Consider the following 13,139-nt stretch of genomic DNA (forward strand, 5'->3'; position numbering starts at 1 on the left):
TGGGGAGGGTGGGCGGGGAGATAGCGGCGGGTCACGGGGTGACTGTATGCGGGCCGGGCCGGGCTGGGCTGGGGGGGAGGGGGAACGGCTGGTGATTGTGATGATGAATTCCTTGGAACAAGCTGAAGGTAATTGGGGTTATAGAGGGAGGAGGGTATTCCACAGCCGGTTCTACTCCACAGCAGCCTGGCAGATGGAGAATGTGCTTGTTTTGTGTTGCAGATCTCAAGGCTTTCGAGAGGAGGCTGACCGAGTACATTTCCTGCTTGCAGCCGGCGACGGGACGGTGGCGAAGTGAGTATCCGGGGTGTGTGGCCGCCCTCAGTGAGAGAGGAGGGGGAATTAGCGGTGGAGCTAATTGTTTACAGTTGCACTTCCAGATGTGTTAGTGGCGGTTAGGCACCCCCATAGTATCAACTCGGCTCTTAAAATATTAAAGGAAGATATTGTGGATGCTGCAAATCTGAAGTAAAAACAAAAAATGATACAAATCTGAAATAAAAACAAAGATGCAAACCTGACAAAAAATGATGCAAACCTGAAGTAAAAACGCAAAGTGATGCAAATTGAACAAAAACGATGCCAATCTGAAATAGACACAAAATGATGCAAATCTGAAATAAAAACAAAAAAATTATACTGATCCAAAATAAAAACAAAAAATTATTCCAATTTGAAATAAAAACAAAGATTCAAATCTGAAATAAAACAAAAAAAAGATACAAACCTGAAATAATGCACAAAATGATGCAAATCGGAAATAAAAACTCAAAATGATGTAAACCATCCGTGTGGAGTTTTCACATTCTCCCCATGTCTACGTGGGTCTCACCCCCACAATCCAAAAAGATGTGTAGGGAAGGTGAATTGGCCATGCTAATTTGCACCTTGATTGGGGGAAAAATAACTGGGTGCTCTAAACAAAAAAGAGACATAAAATGATGCAAATCTGAAATAAAGACACAGAATTATGCAAATGTGAAGTAAAAACACAAAATTATGCAAAATCTGGAATAAAGACCAGAAAATTATGCAAATCTGATATTAGAACTGAAAAATGATGCAAATTGAACAAAAAATAATGCAAATCTGAAATAAGAACACAAAGTGATGCAAATCTGAAATAAAGACAAAAAATGATACAAATCTGAAATTGAAACACAAAATGATGCAAATCTGAAATAAAGACACAAAATGATACAAATCGGAAATAAAAACACAAAATTATGCAAATCGGAAATAAAGACACAAATGATGCAAATAGGGAATAAAAACACAGTGATGTAAATCAGAAATAAAGACACAAAATGATGCAAATTGGAAATAAAGACACAAAATGATGCAAATCGGAAATAAAGACACAAAATGATGCAAATCGGAAATAAAAAAACATTTGTGCAAATCTGAAATAAAAACACAAAATTATGCAAATCGGAAATAAAGACACAATGATGCAAATCGGAAATAAAAACACAAAATTATGCAAATCGGAAATAAAGACAAATAATGATGCAAATCGGAAATAAAGACACATAATGATGCAAATCGGAAATAAAGACACATAATGATGCAAATCGGAAATAAAGACACAAAATGATGCAAATCGGAAATAAAGACACAAAATGGTGCAAATCGGAAATAAAGACACAAAATGGTGCAAATCGGAAATAAAGACACAAAATGATGCAAATAGGGAATAAAAACACTGATGCAAATCGGAAATAAAGACACAAAATGATGCAAATCGGAAATAAAAACACAAAATGATACATATCTGGAATAAAATCCAGAAAATGATGCAAATCGGAAATAAAACAAAATGGTGCAAATCGGAAATAAAAACACAAAATTATGCAAATCGGAAATAAAGACAAAACAATTCTGCAAATCTGAAATAAAAACCAGAAAATGATGCAAATCTGGAATAAAGACAAAAAAGTCTGCAAATCTGGAATAAAAACCAGAAAATGATGCAAATCTGGAATAAAAACGCAAAATGCTGGTCTAACCGGAAATGTTAACTCTGTTTCTGTTTTTATAGATCCTACCATATCTGCAGATTATTTTCAGCATTTTCTGTTTTTTATCTTGTTAAATATGCTATAGAATCCAAAGGATCCCTACAGTGCAGAAGGAAGCCATTTGGCCCATCAGGTCTGCACTGACCTTCCGAAAGAGCATCCCACCTAGGCCTACTCCTGTGCCCTATCCCTGTAACCCTGTAACCCCACCAAACCTGCACATTTTGGGACTCCAAGGAGCAATTTAGTCTGGCCAATCCACCGAACCTGCAAATCATTGGACTGTGGGAGGAAACTGGAGCACCCAGAAGAAACACACGCAGACACATCAAAAACGTGCAAACGCCACACAGGCAGTAGATTGCTTTATATCTGGGGAAATGTGATCAATTGAAATAGTCGCTGTCATCACATTGATGCAGTACAGCACCTTGCTTTTCTTCATGTGTAGCAATTGATATAATATACTATTAAGGTAGCAACTGCAGGAGAAAACAAAATCACTAGGATTTGGCGACCCTGGCTTTGGGCATCGACATTGTACAGTACATTGTCTACACAGTCAAGTATTTGTATAGCAATTGATATAATATACTATTAAGGTAGCAACTGCACGAGAAAACTAAATCTCTAAGATTTGGCGACCCTGGCTTTGAGCATTGATATTGTACAGTACACTGTCTACACAGTCAAGTATTTAAAAAGTTAATCACGAGTCATAGAATCATAGAATTTACAGTGCAGAAGGAGGCCATTCAGCCCATCGAGACTGCACCGGCCTTTGGAAAGAGCACCCTACTTTAGTCCCACGCCTCCACACTATCCCCTTTATCCCCGTAACCCAACCTAACCTTTTTGGACACTAAGGGAAATGTAGAATGGCCAATCCAACTAACCTGCACATCTTTGGACTGTGGGAGGAAACCGGAGCACCCGGCGGAAACCCACGCAGACACGGGGAGAACTCCACACAGTGACCCAAACCGGAAATCGAACCTGGGACCCTGGAGCTGTGAAGCAATTGTCATAACCACTATACTACCGTGCCGCCCCGAATGACGAAGCATTCAGTCATTTGGACCTGGTCTCTAGCAACTTTACATTTCTAAACTAACTTGCTTAATCATTGCAGCAAGCAGAGTAATCAGAGATAGGCATAACAAAGTTGCCCAAAGATAATTGTAAGTGTTTTTTAAAAAACAACTATATTGCAATAGAAGGGGAGACAAAGTCTGCCTCCAGTCGCCCTGTGTCCTGCAATTTAAAAGTATGATGGTGGCAAGAAATGATCTAGAATATCTTGGGTTATGTGGTAATTCAGTAGATTAGACCATGAAGTATAGGAACATAATTGGGCCATTCAGCCCATTGACTCTTGGTTTCCTCTTTCCTCTTAAACAAATTAAGGATTATTGTAATTGCTTAGCTGTGCAATGGCTAGAAGGATATCTAATTTTATTATGTAAGATACAAGCTAGTGTTTAATTGAGTGTGCATAATCAATGTAAACCATATCGATCAGGAGGTCCAAGGTTCAATCCCTGGAGCGCCAGTGTCCTTCATTATGGATGGGATAAATCAGCTAGGATTTCTGCTCCTTCGCAGTGTTCAGTAACACTTGCAAAATCCTAATGTTGTGCGGCATGGTGGCACAGTGCTGCCTCACCGCGCCAGGGACCCAGGTTCAATTCCGGCCTTAGGTCACTGCCTGTGTGGAGTTTGTATGTACTTCCCATGTCTGCATGGGTTCCTCTGGTTTCCACCCACAATCCGTAGATGTGCATGTTAGGGGGTTTGGCCATGATAAATTGACCCTTAGTGTCTAGGGATGTGCAGGTTAGGTTATGGGGATAGGGGGGAGTGGGCAAGGGTAGAGTGCTCATTCGAAGGATCGGTGCAGACTCGATGGGCTGTCTGGCCTCCTTTTGCACAGTAGGGATTCTATGATTCTATGAAATTCACATAGGCAGGATTAGGTATTCTTGTAATTCCCCACAGTCCTGAATTGCTTGAAAGGTCTATTTTTGATCAATAAGCCTTTCGAGGTTGATGAATGAATCATGGCCACTGGGGCAAAATAACAAAGTTCAGCAATGCCATGGGACAAAACCTCAGCAAGGTCAGGATTTCAGAAAGATTTTAGAAAAGGAATTGCTTGAAACAATCCATAAAATCATATCAATCACCCCCTAAATCTGTGAATTGCCATTCTTTGAAAAACCCAGCCAGGTTTGTAATATCAGGGAGGGTTGGTCAAGTCACCCATTGTACTAGATACACACAAACTGTAATAAGATATCACAAACCTTAGAATCACATCAGATAGATTTCTGACTTCTCGCTAGCTCCTTTACAGTTCTGTGACTTGAAATGAACAATACCCAGTTGTGTTCCCCGTTCTTCTTTGTTCCTTTAACTTCAGGCTCTCTGAAAACGTCTCGTAATTTCTCTAGTTTCCTTATGTAGCTGTTCTTTCAACATCTGGCACTGGTGTTTTAAACCATTACTCCACTGTATGGCCTTTCTTCTAGCAAAGCTGAGAGAGACAATCCCTCTAGCTGCCTGACACCAATTGCTGTAGCTTCCAGCTAAAACTAAAGAACAAAGGGAAGCTCTTTTCCTGAAATGGACTTCTAGTTGCAAAGTAACTATTTTTCACGCTGTAGCTCTCTCACAGTTGGAACCTAACCAACTCCCCACACGTACAAACGTCACCTGTCCAGCATGAATCTAACTGTAGGTCCCTTCCAGGCACAGAAACATTAAATTAAACCCACCTAAAACTATATCTTCCTTCTAATGTTTATCAAAATAAATATAAATCCTTTAAAACTACGAAACACAATGAAGAGAAATAGACAAAGCTAACTTCCATTTCAAAATACCATTTCTTAAAGTAACTATGGTATGTACATTTTGAATTTTACCTTTGAATATAAATCTCTGCTATCTTACTGAACCACATCCATGAAACGAAAATTGGTAACTGGAGTTCAACTTCTTGTTTGCAGTGATTCTCATAGTTGTTTCGGTATGTACTGCCACAGGTGCCTGGAATTGGTTGATAGATCCTGAAACACAAAAGGTAATTTGAAGCTTTTATACTTATACTTATTTAAAATTGTCAAAATGTTATGTTCGGAACAAATAATTATGCTTTTGCTCTTTAGTGGTGGCAGTGGAGATACACTTTCAAAAGATTCAGTCGAATTGTTTTCTGTTTAATAACAGCTTGAGCAGTTCTTCTTTCGCATTCCTCCAAGTTTCAGAAACGGGCTTTATTTGAAAAAATTTATTTTTCAAAAATATGCATGCAACGTCAACCTCTCCAAAAATACGGGATTATAATTCAGTTAGTTTTCTGGCACTTTGTAAGCCAGGAAATGGTCTTAAGAAACACTGAGTGATGGTATTAACATTTTGTAAGTCTTGTGCGAAATGACTGCCTTGTTTTGTTTCGAGTGCCCCAAACCATGCAGATTGTGTTCACTTGGCCTGAGTTTAGATGTTGCCTCTAATTTCTTTTTTATTGTCGATCTAAATCTTCCAACTTTTGAATTATGAATTCATGATCGGGTTAATGGAAAATAACAGTCAGCCTTTGATGTTTATTTTGAAATTATAATGTAGTCTTCCAGAATAAGGGAAATGGCCAAATCTTCAGATTTTCTGTTTGGAATCTGATTTTTTTTATTTGTTAATTGGCTGAATGGCTGTGGCATCTTATTTCAGTTATGTATTAAACAATTAAGGCTGCCTCTATGTCAATCTTTTCCCTTTGCTTCTTTTGGTTAAAACATATGTAAAGAGAAATTATTCCCGTTTCTTTTGCTCATTCTATGCTCCATGTGAAAGCAATAAAAGTTCTGGGAGATTCTGCAGCTTTGTTGGGCACAAGAAGAAGTTAAAAAAAAAATCAGTATGCTAAATTAACATGTAGTAGCTGCCTATAAAGTTTTGTAACTTAAACATCTGTCAGGTTTCTGCCAATGATCTGGCCCAGAAATATTTTATCCCCTCCTGCCCAATTTTTGAAAAGGTTATTTTAATTAGTGTTTGTAAAATTTAAATTTTATTTCTAATATAAGGGATTTGTAAGATAAGTTAAGGTCCGAATGTAGCAAATTTTAAAATGAATTTAATGTGTAGGCGTGTTTCTGTAAACTGCGTGTGGTATTTTGCTGACTTGTCATCAATTACCTGGGAGCTTGGGGAGTCTGTAGTTCCCGTTGCATTCTCCATGGCCATGGCTCGGTCAATCAGACTTGACTTGCCAACGAATCAGCACCCTTTTCTCCTGTGGTGTACATGGTTGTGATTGACATTTGGCATTCTTGCATTTGTTCTGATGAGTGCAAGACAAAAGCATCAACAATATGTTTCTCACTTCAGCAATACTTTTTCATCTTTTTAGGTATCGTTTTTCACATCGCTGTGGAATCATCCATTCTTCACCATCAGCTGTATAACTCTTATTGGTTTATTCTTTGCCGGAATACATAAAAGAGTGGTTGCACCATCAATGTATCCTTTTTTGGTATGTCACAGATAAAAGTTATAGGTTTCCTTTTCCCATGATCAATATGTTTTTCCATATGTTGTTTTACGCTCAGAGTGAGTGTCCCAATTCAGTAACTCCAGCAGCAAGCTTGATGTATGTTAAAAATAAAGTTATTTATTATGACAGGTCTACCCCAAATTTAGCACCGGGTTTCACTCGCTCATCTCAAACACACACAGATTAGATTCAGATGAAGGTACTACACTGTTGCAGCTTATAATTATCTCTGTCCCTTCGGTGGCAGGCCAATACTTTTTTTAGATGTAGTTGATCAATTTACTTGTCGTATTTCCATGAGATTGGCTCTCAGGAGAACTTTAACTAGAACAGGTTGGGAAATGCTTCTCTCTGGTAGGAACTCCCACTTTCAAGGTATTGCTATTGATTACCATGGCTACTTGGGTGACTTGCAGCTAGTTCAATGGTCTTTGGTGGAACATTGTCTGCATGCAGCTCGCTGGTTTACAAGTAGACAACAATATTGTTCCCTCATCATGTAACTTCCAATTGATTATCATGGCTACTTGGGTGACTTGCAGCTAGTTCAATGGTCTTTGGTGGAACACTGTCTGCATGCAGCTCGCTGGTTTACAAGCAGATAACAAAATTGTTCCCTCATCATGTAACTTCCACAAGTTCAAAGCCCTTTTTCCAAACAATGGGTGGTGTGTATATTGATTCCAATCATTTGGTGTTGTTGCTTGTCATTTTGAGATACACCCAGCCTATTTTGGATGGGCAAAAACTATCATCATACAATAGAAAGGTTGATAGGATGTATTCACTTCTGTCTTAATGGAGCTTTGAAGTCTCCATTTATCCAGAATGAAACAGAGAGTCTGGTCAGCTGGAATTCAAAAGTTCCTTTGTATTGATCCAGCCTTAAACAAAGGATTGTGTGAATACCCTGGTTGGCTATGAATGTCCATATTAAATTAGCTGTTCTCTTGATATTTAGATGCTGAAGGTCACATGATATGCAGTAGCCATTTTAATGCTCTGTCTAGTTTGTTAAAGTATTGACTTGAAATTCAAAATCAAATTGCCGTCAACGTGATTTGCAGAATTAAATCGTTGTTGCGATGCCTGTGTGTTTTAAAATTAATTTAGTTACCTTCTGCTGTGATGGGTCTTGTCTTCACTTAGTGCACTGATGCTTTTGAATGTTTAGTCGATTATTTACTATTAAACTGAAAATTGCATGTATTTAACCAGTACTGAACAGCCAACCTTCTTTAATTTTGTAATAGTTCTGCAATACAGTTTCCTTTACTACATTCTGCTGAATGATTTGTCATTTTTATAGAGTTATTGAATCTATAATTTCTTATGCTGTTTCTCCCAAAAAATCAAGCCAATATCACGTAACTCAATTTTAATTGATGAATAATTTGATTTTCCATAACCTGCTGTTTGTAGTATAGCTGCAAGATGTCGAACTGTTTTGGCAGAGTACAATATGTCTTGTGATGATGTAAGTATTTATTTCCATAGCCAGAGTGCCTGAAAAATGTACATAAAAATTGTAAGGATTTTAAGTTGAAGCCCTCGCTGATTTGAGTCAAACTATCATTTACATTTTTAGTATGGAGCACAAATATTTTGAATTGTCTTATATTTTCTACTTTTTTTCAAAAGCCCTGTTCTGTGACTTAGAGGCATTGTATGTATTTTCTCTGTGCAAATTTTTCTATTTTAAAAAAAGTTTTAAACTTTCTCCGGGTGCATGAGTAGTCGACAAATTAAGGGGACAAGGAGGTGAGACATAGTGCATAGTTTAAACATGTTTAAGAGTGAGAGTTGCTTCTGATTTGGAAATGTGTACTATTTTTATGTGTCTTGAGTTTGGTGTCTGGTTAACATCCTTTGCTACAAAGGCAAAACAACGTTTTTTAAAAAATACATTTAGAGTACCCAATTATTTTTGTCCAATCAAGGGGCAATTTAGCGTGGCCAATCCACCTAACCTGCACATCTTTGGGTTGTGAGGGTGAAACCCATGCAGGGACAGGGAGAATGTGCAAACTCCACACAGACACTGACCCAGGGTCGGAATCGAACCCAGGTCCTTAGCGCCAAAGGCAGCAGTGCTAACCACTGTGCCACCGTGCTGGCCCCAAAACAACATATTTAAGAACTTTGGTCATTTTGTGAACCGTTCTTCGTTAATATAGAAAGAGTTATATTCCCCTCTGACATTGATTTTATAAGCAAGTACAATTACTTAGATTTGCTGAATTACATCAATTTAACTGCTACGGTGAGCTTCAGCAGTGCATTTGTTATCAAAGATAGCTGTAGTTGACTCCAGGCTAGCCTTAAGCAGCGCTGGAACTGTTATCTTTCAAATTAGCCGAAGCCACAGATCTAATTGCTGTAGGGGAATAGTTTAATTCAGAGATTGATATTTTGCATGGTCCAGTACATAAAACAATATGAATTTGCCTTTTTTTTTTTTGTAAATTGTAGAGGAAGAGATCTCTTCACTTGTGTTTTCCAAATATCTTGTTCCTACACTCTTTTCCAATTTTCAATGTGCCAAAATAGGAAAGCAGCAATATCACAATTATTGTTCGTCATGGGTTACTACAATTGTTACTGGACAAGAATTAAAATACACTGAGTTCTTTGACACTGTCCACCACGAGGGATCATGGAGCGGCCTCCTCTATTTTAGCTGCCCCCAAAAGGTTTCCACCATCCTCCACCTGCTCCACAATGACATGCAAGACCTGATCCTGATCAATGAACCCACCACAGATCCACGTTCGGACTGGGGTCAAGCAAGGCTGTGTCATCACACCTACGCTCTTCTCGATCTTCCTTGCTACAATGGTTCATCTCACCCTCCGCATCCTCCCCGCTGGGGTGGAGTTGAAAGATAACAGTTCTACAGAGAAAAACGGGAATCTGTTAAACCTCTGCCATTTGTAGGCCAAGGATTAAAGGTTATCTCACCCTCTGTCATTGTATAGATGAAGTCACACTCCAAGCCATTGTCAACACCTTTACTGAGGCGTATGAGAGCGTGGGCCTTACACTAAACATCCGGAAGACATAGGTCCTCTACCATCCAGCCCTGCCGTACAGCACTGCACCCCCCCCCCCCCCCCCCAACCAGGTTATCAACCCACAATGAGGCCTTGGCAACATGGACCACTTTCCATACCTTGGGAGCATATTGTCAACAAGGGCAGACATTGATGACTAGGTTCAGTGTGCTAGCATAGCCTTCATTCGTCTGAGATGGAGGGTGTTTGAAGATCAGGATCTCAGACCTTGGCACCAAGCTCATGGTCTACAGAGCAGCAGTCATATCCATCCTGTTATATGGCTCAGAGATAGATGTGGGCTATGTACAGCAGGCACCTCAAAGCCATGGAGAAATACCACCAGTGCTGCCTCTACATGATCCTGCAAATCCATTGGAAGGATAGGCACACCAATGTCAGTACTCTCATTCAGGCCAACATCCGCAGCATCGAAGCATTGACTAGGCTTGAACAGCTCCACTGGATGGGCCACATTGTCCACCAGCCTGAAATGAGCACTCTACTCGTAGCTTTGACACTGCAAACGAGGCCAGGAGAGCTTCAAGGACACTCTCAAAGACGCCCTGAAAAAGTGCAACATCCTCACCAACACCTGGAAATCCCTGATCCAAGATCGCCCGAAGTGGAGAAAAAGCATCTGGAAGGAGCTGAACCCCTTGTGTTTCATCGCCGGGAGCAAGCTGAAGTCAACCATTGTCAATGAAAGGAACATGTGGCAACCTAGGCACCCCACTCAAACGTTCCTCCAACCACTGTCTGCCCCACCTGGGTCAGAGACTGTACGTTGCACCTTGGCCTCCTCCGTCACCTGAACTCATTTTTAGTGTGGAAGCAAATTACCCTCAACCCCCAAGGGACTGCCTAAGAAGAAGAACAATTCCTACTGGATGAAAAATAAAATTTACCTTTTATTTCTTTAAAAAAAATAAAAAATTTGAAGTACCCAATTCTTTTCCCAATTAAGGGGCATTTTAGCATGGCCAATCCACCTACCTGCACACCTTTGGGTTGTGGGGGTGAGACCCATGCAGACACAGGGAGAATGTGCAAACACCACACAGTCATTGACCCAGGCCAGGATCGAACCCGTGTCCTCAGCACCGCGAGGCAGCAGTACTAGCCACTATGCCAGTGTGCCGCCCCTTAAATTAATTTTTCAGTTCCAAAATTTATACTTTTCTTTAATTCTCCCTGTTGCTGAAATTCAGTGAAAACTGAATCTAATCCAGCAGTTACTAATGTGGATCACTTGGCCCACCTCGTCTTTGGTTTGGAGTCAAGACTAACGACTAATTGTCACCTGTCACTATCAGAAGATTGCATCTGTGGTCCCTAGCTCTTAACAATATTTCAAGAAGGAAAGGAATTTACTTCTTCACACATTTATTGTTATCTATATTTGTAGTAATGCTTTTTAAATTGATTTCCCATTGTTTAGGTTACTGATACAACTAACATCCAGGAAAGTGTCAACCAACATTTAACAATGCCAATTTTTGGATACATTTACACTATAACTAACAGTAGGGAAAAGCAGTTTCATAATGATACTGCAATTATAATGCAAATGGCACCTCATTCTGGAGTCGGGCAACCCTAATCTGACAGAATGAGAGAATCGTTGAAAAGTGAGTTAAGCAAAAGAAGTAATGTTGGATGGAGGAAGAGATAGAGCAGAACACAGAAATAGAAAGGGGAGTAGATTTTTAGTGGATTTAATACCACTCTACTCAACTCCTCAGCTTGATGAGCATAAGACTTTGGGAGTTGTTGGACTTCATGCAAGAATGTTGAGAACCAATTAATGCTACAGTTTTGTTTAAATTTATTGACAAGAATAAATGGGGCTTGAGGTACGTAGGTATGCTTTGAGTGTTGCATCTATGGTTTTGGTCCTTTTTAGCTTTCATTTATTTGTAGGATAATGTTACCCTGACTCTTACCCGAACAGCTAATTAAAACAGATTTGTTAAAATTATTGTAAGTATTTTGTGCAGTATCTCTTCTGTGTTTTATATTTATAAATGTTTGGAAAATACTTTATGTAACTTCAGTTTTTTAAAAAATCTGTTCCATCTTTCTAGACTGGAAAACTAATATTAAAGCCCAGGCCCCATGTCCAATGACCAATCTACTTGCCAGTTCTGTGACTCTTTGGAAAAAGTGGAAGCAACTTCAAATGCAACACTGCAGAAATCCACTGATGCAATTTTCCTTTTGTTGTCAACATCCATTATTTTCGGCTAGCTAAAGCTCCCTAAAGCAGAAAAAAATCTTCAGCAACAGAAGTGCATTTTATGAAAAATCTAATGTTGCAGCCAATGGGTTAGAGATTTTGGATAACGTGGTATAAAATACAGTAGTGAACTTGTATTTAAATCTTACCAGGTCACTTTAATTTATTAGAAAGTTCTAGGTTCTTATGTTTTAACTTCTGGGTTGGACCGCTCATTTTATTATTCATAAACTTTTGTAACTATTTTGTGACTCAAAAAGTACAACATCAAGGATTTAAAAACTATGACCGATTTTCATTGTGAATTAGGCTGAACTATATCAAGAACTGATCCAACAAGATTGCTAAACCATTGTTGCATGCCTTTATTCTTCCAATCCATTACTTTTCCTTCATACAGATGCTTTTTTTATATATAAGTTATGAGAATTTTCTGTTGCTGAGTTATTTTTTTACTGTTCACCAATACGATTTATGAGGCATCTGTACCCTTATTTAATTGAGACTAGAGATGAGTTAGAAATGGATTACCAATGTTTTGGGTGAGAACTTGAATCCTTCAATCTGCCAAATTGTGTTGTGAATGAATCTATTTATAGAAGGAGATCATTTGTTTCATTTGAATTGCAAACGATTGCATATAAAGATTTTAATTTTACTTCTCAATTATGCAGCCTTGTGTAACCATGTAGAAATGAACTTTTCAATTTTGCAGTTGTTTATGTTCCCTTGCATGGCAATTCTAGAACCTATTGCAGTTCTACTTTTGCCTCTTTGTATTTTAATGACTTGAATGATTTAAACTTTTAAATTTTAAAAACATCATGACTTTGTAAATGTTTTTCAGGCACTTGAATTTTGTAGGCCTGTGTACATAGCAATAAACAATTTTTATGGAAAAGATCGAGAAGTGATCATAAGGCAATTGTTGGTTGAATCAATCACATATGCACTAGATAACCAAGAATGGGGTTTACATATTTGTGTTATGATTATTTTTTAAAAGCCAAGTAAGTTGTCTGATGCTGTTGCGCATGAGCTAGAATCAATGTTGATTGATCATCAGGAAGACCAAAGGAATGGTTTTAAGTTTTCTATGCTCTGACAACTTGGTACCTCCCTTTATCCTCCTCACTTGGCTGTTCATCCAAGTTGTGTGAAAATTTGTTTGAAAAAGCTGAACTTCAAATTGCATATCTTATCCATTCTTCACCAAGACCATCTCCTTCCATCTTCACAGCTTTGTCAATCTCCAATACACATATGGC

At 38.7% G+C, this 13,139-nt stretch overlaps 1 protein-coding gene across 1 annotated transcript; it reads left to right on the plus strand.

Moving 5' to 3' along the window:
- The first annotated feature begins 25 nt into the window (after positions 1–25).
- On the plus strand, positions 26–12,772 carry cnep1r1 (CTD nuclear envelope phosphatase 1 regulatory subunit 1). Its single transcript, XM_072518221.1, has 6 exons — positions 26–128; positions 223–294; positions 5,033–5,106; positions 6,436–6,545; positions 8,002–8,056; positions 11,720–12,772. Exons 1-6 carry the CDS (start codon positions 47–49, stop codon positions 11,759–11,761), a joined length of 435 nt encoding a protein of 144 aa, XP_072374322.1. The 5' UTR covers positions 26–46; the 3' UTR covers positions 11,762–12,772.
- Positions 12,773–13,139: the final 367 nt, after the last annotated feature.

Source organism: Scyliorhinus torazame, chromosome 10, assembly GCF_047496885.1.
Source record: "Scyliorhinus torazame isolate Kashiwa2021f chromosome 10, sScyTor2.1, whole genome shotgun sequence".
Classification (NCBI taxonomy): domain Eukaryota; kingdom Metazoa; phylum Chordata; class Chondrichthyes; order Carcharhiniformes; family Scyliorhinidae; genus Scyliorhinus; species Scyliorhinus torazame.

Bases quoted from the DNA above. Each gene is read 5' to 3' on its own strand.
- cnep1r1 (XM_072518221.1), top strand. From the start codon at position 47: ATGCGGGCCGGGCCGGGCTGGGCTGGGGGGGAGGGGGAACGGCTGGTG. The intron at 5,107-6,435 runs GTAATTTGAAGC...TCATCTTTTTAG, and splicing joins TAGATCCTGAAACACAAAAG to GTATCGTTTTTCACATCGCT. The intron at 8,057-11,719 runs GTAAGTATTTAT...CCATCTTTCTAG, and splicing joins ACAATATGTCTTGTGATGAT to ACTGGAAAACTAATATTAAA.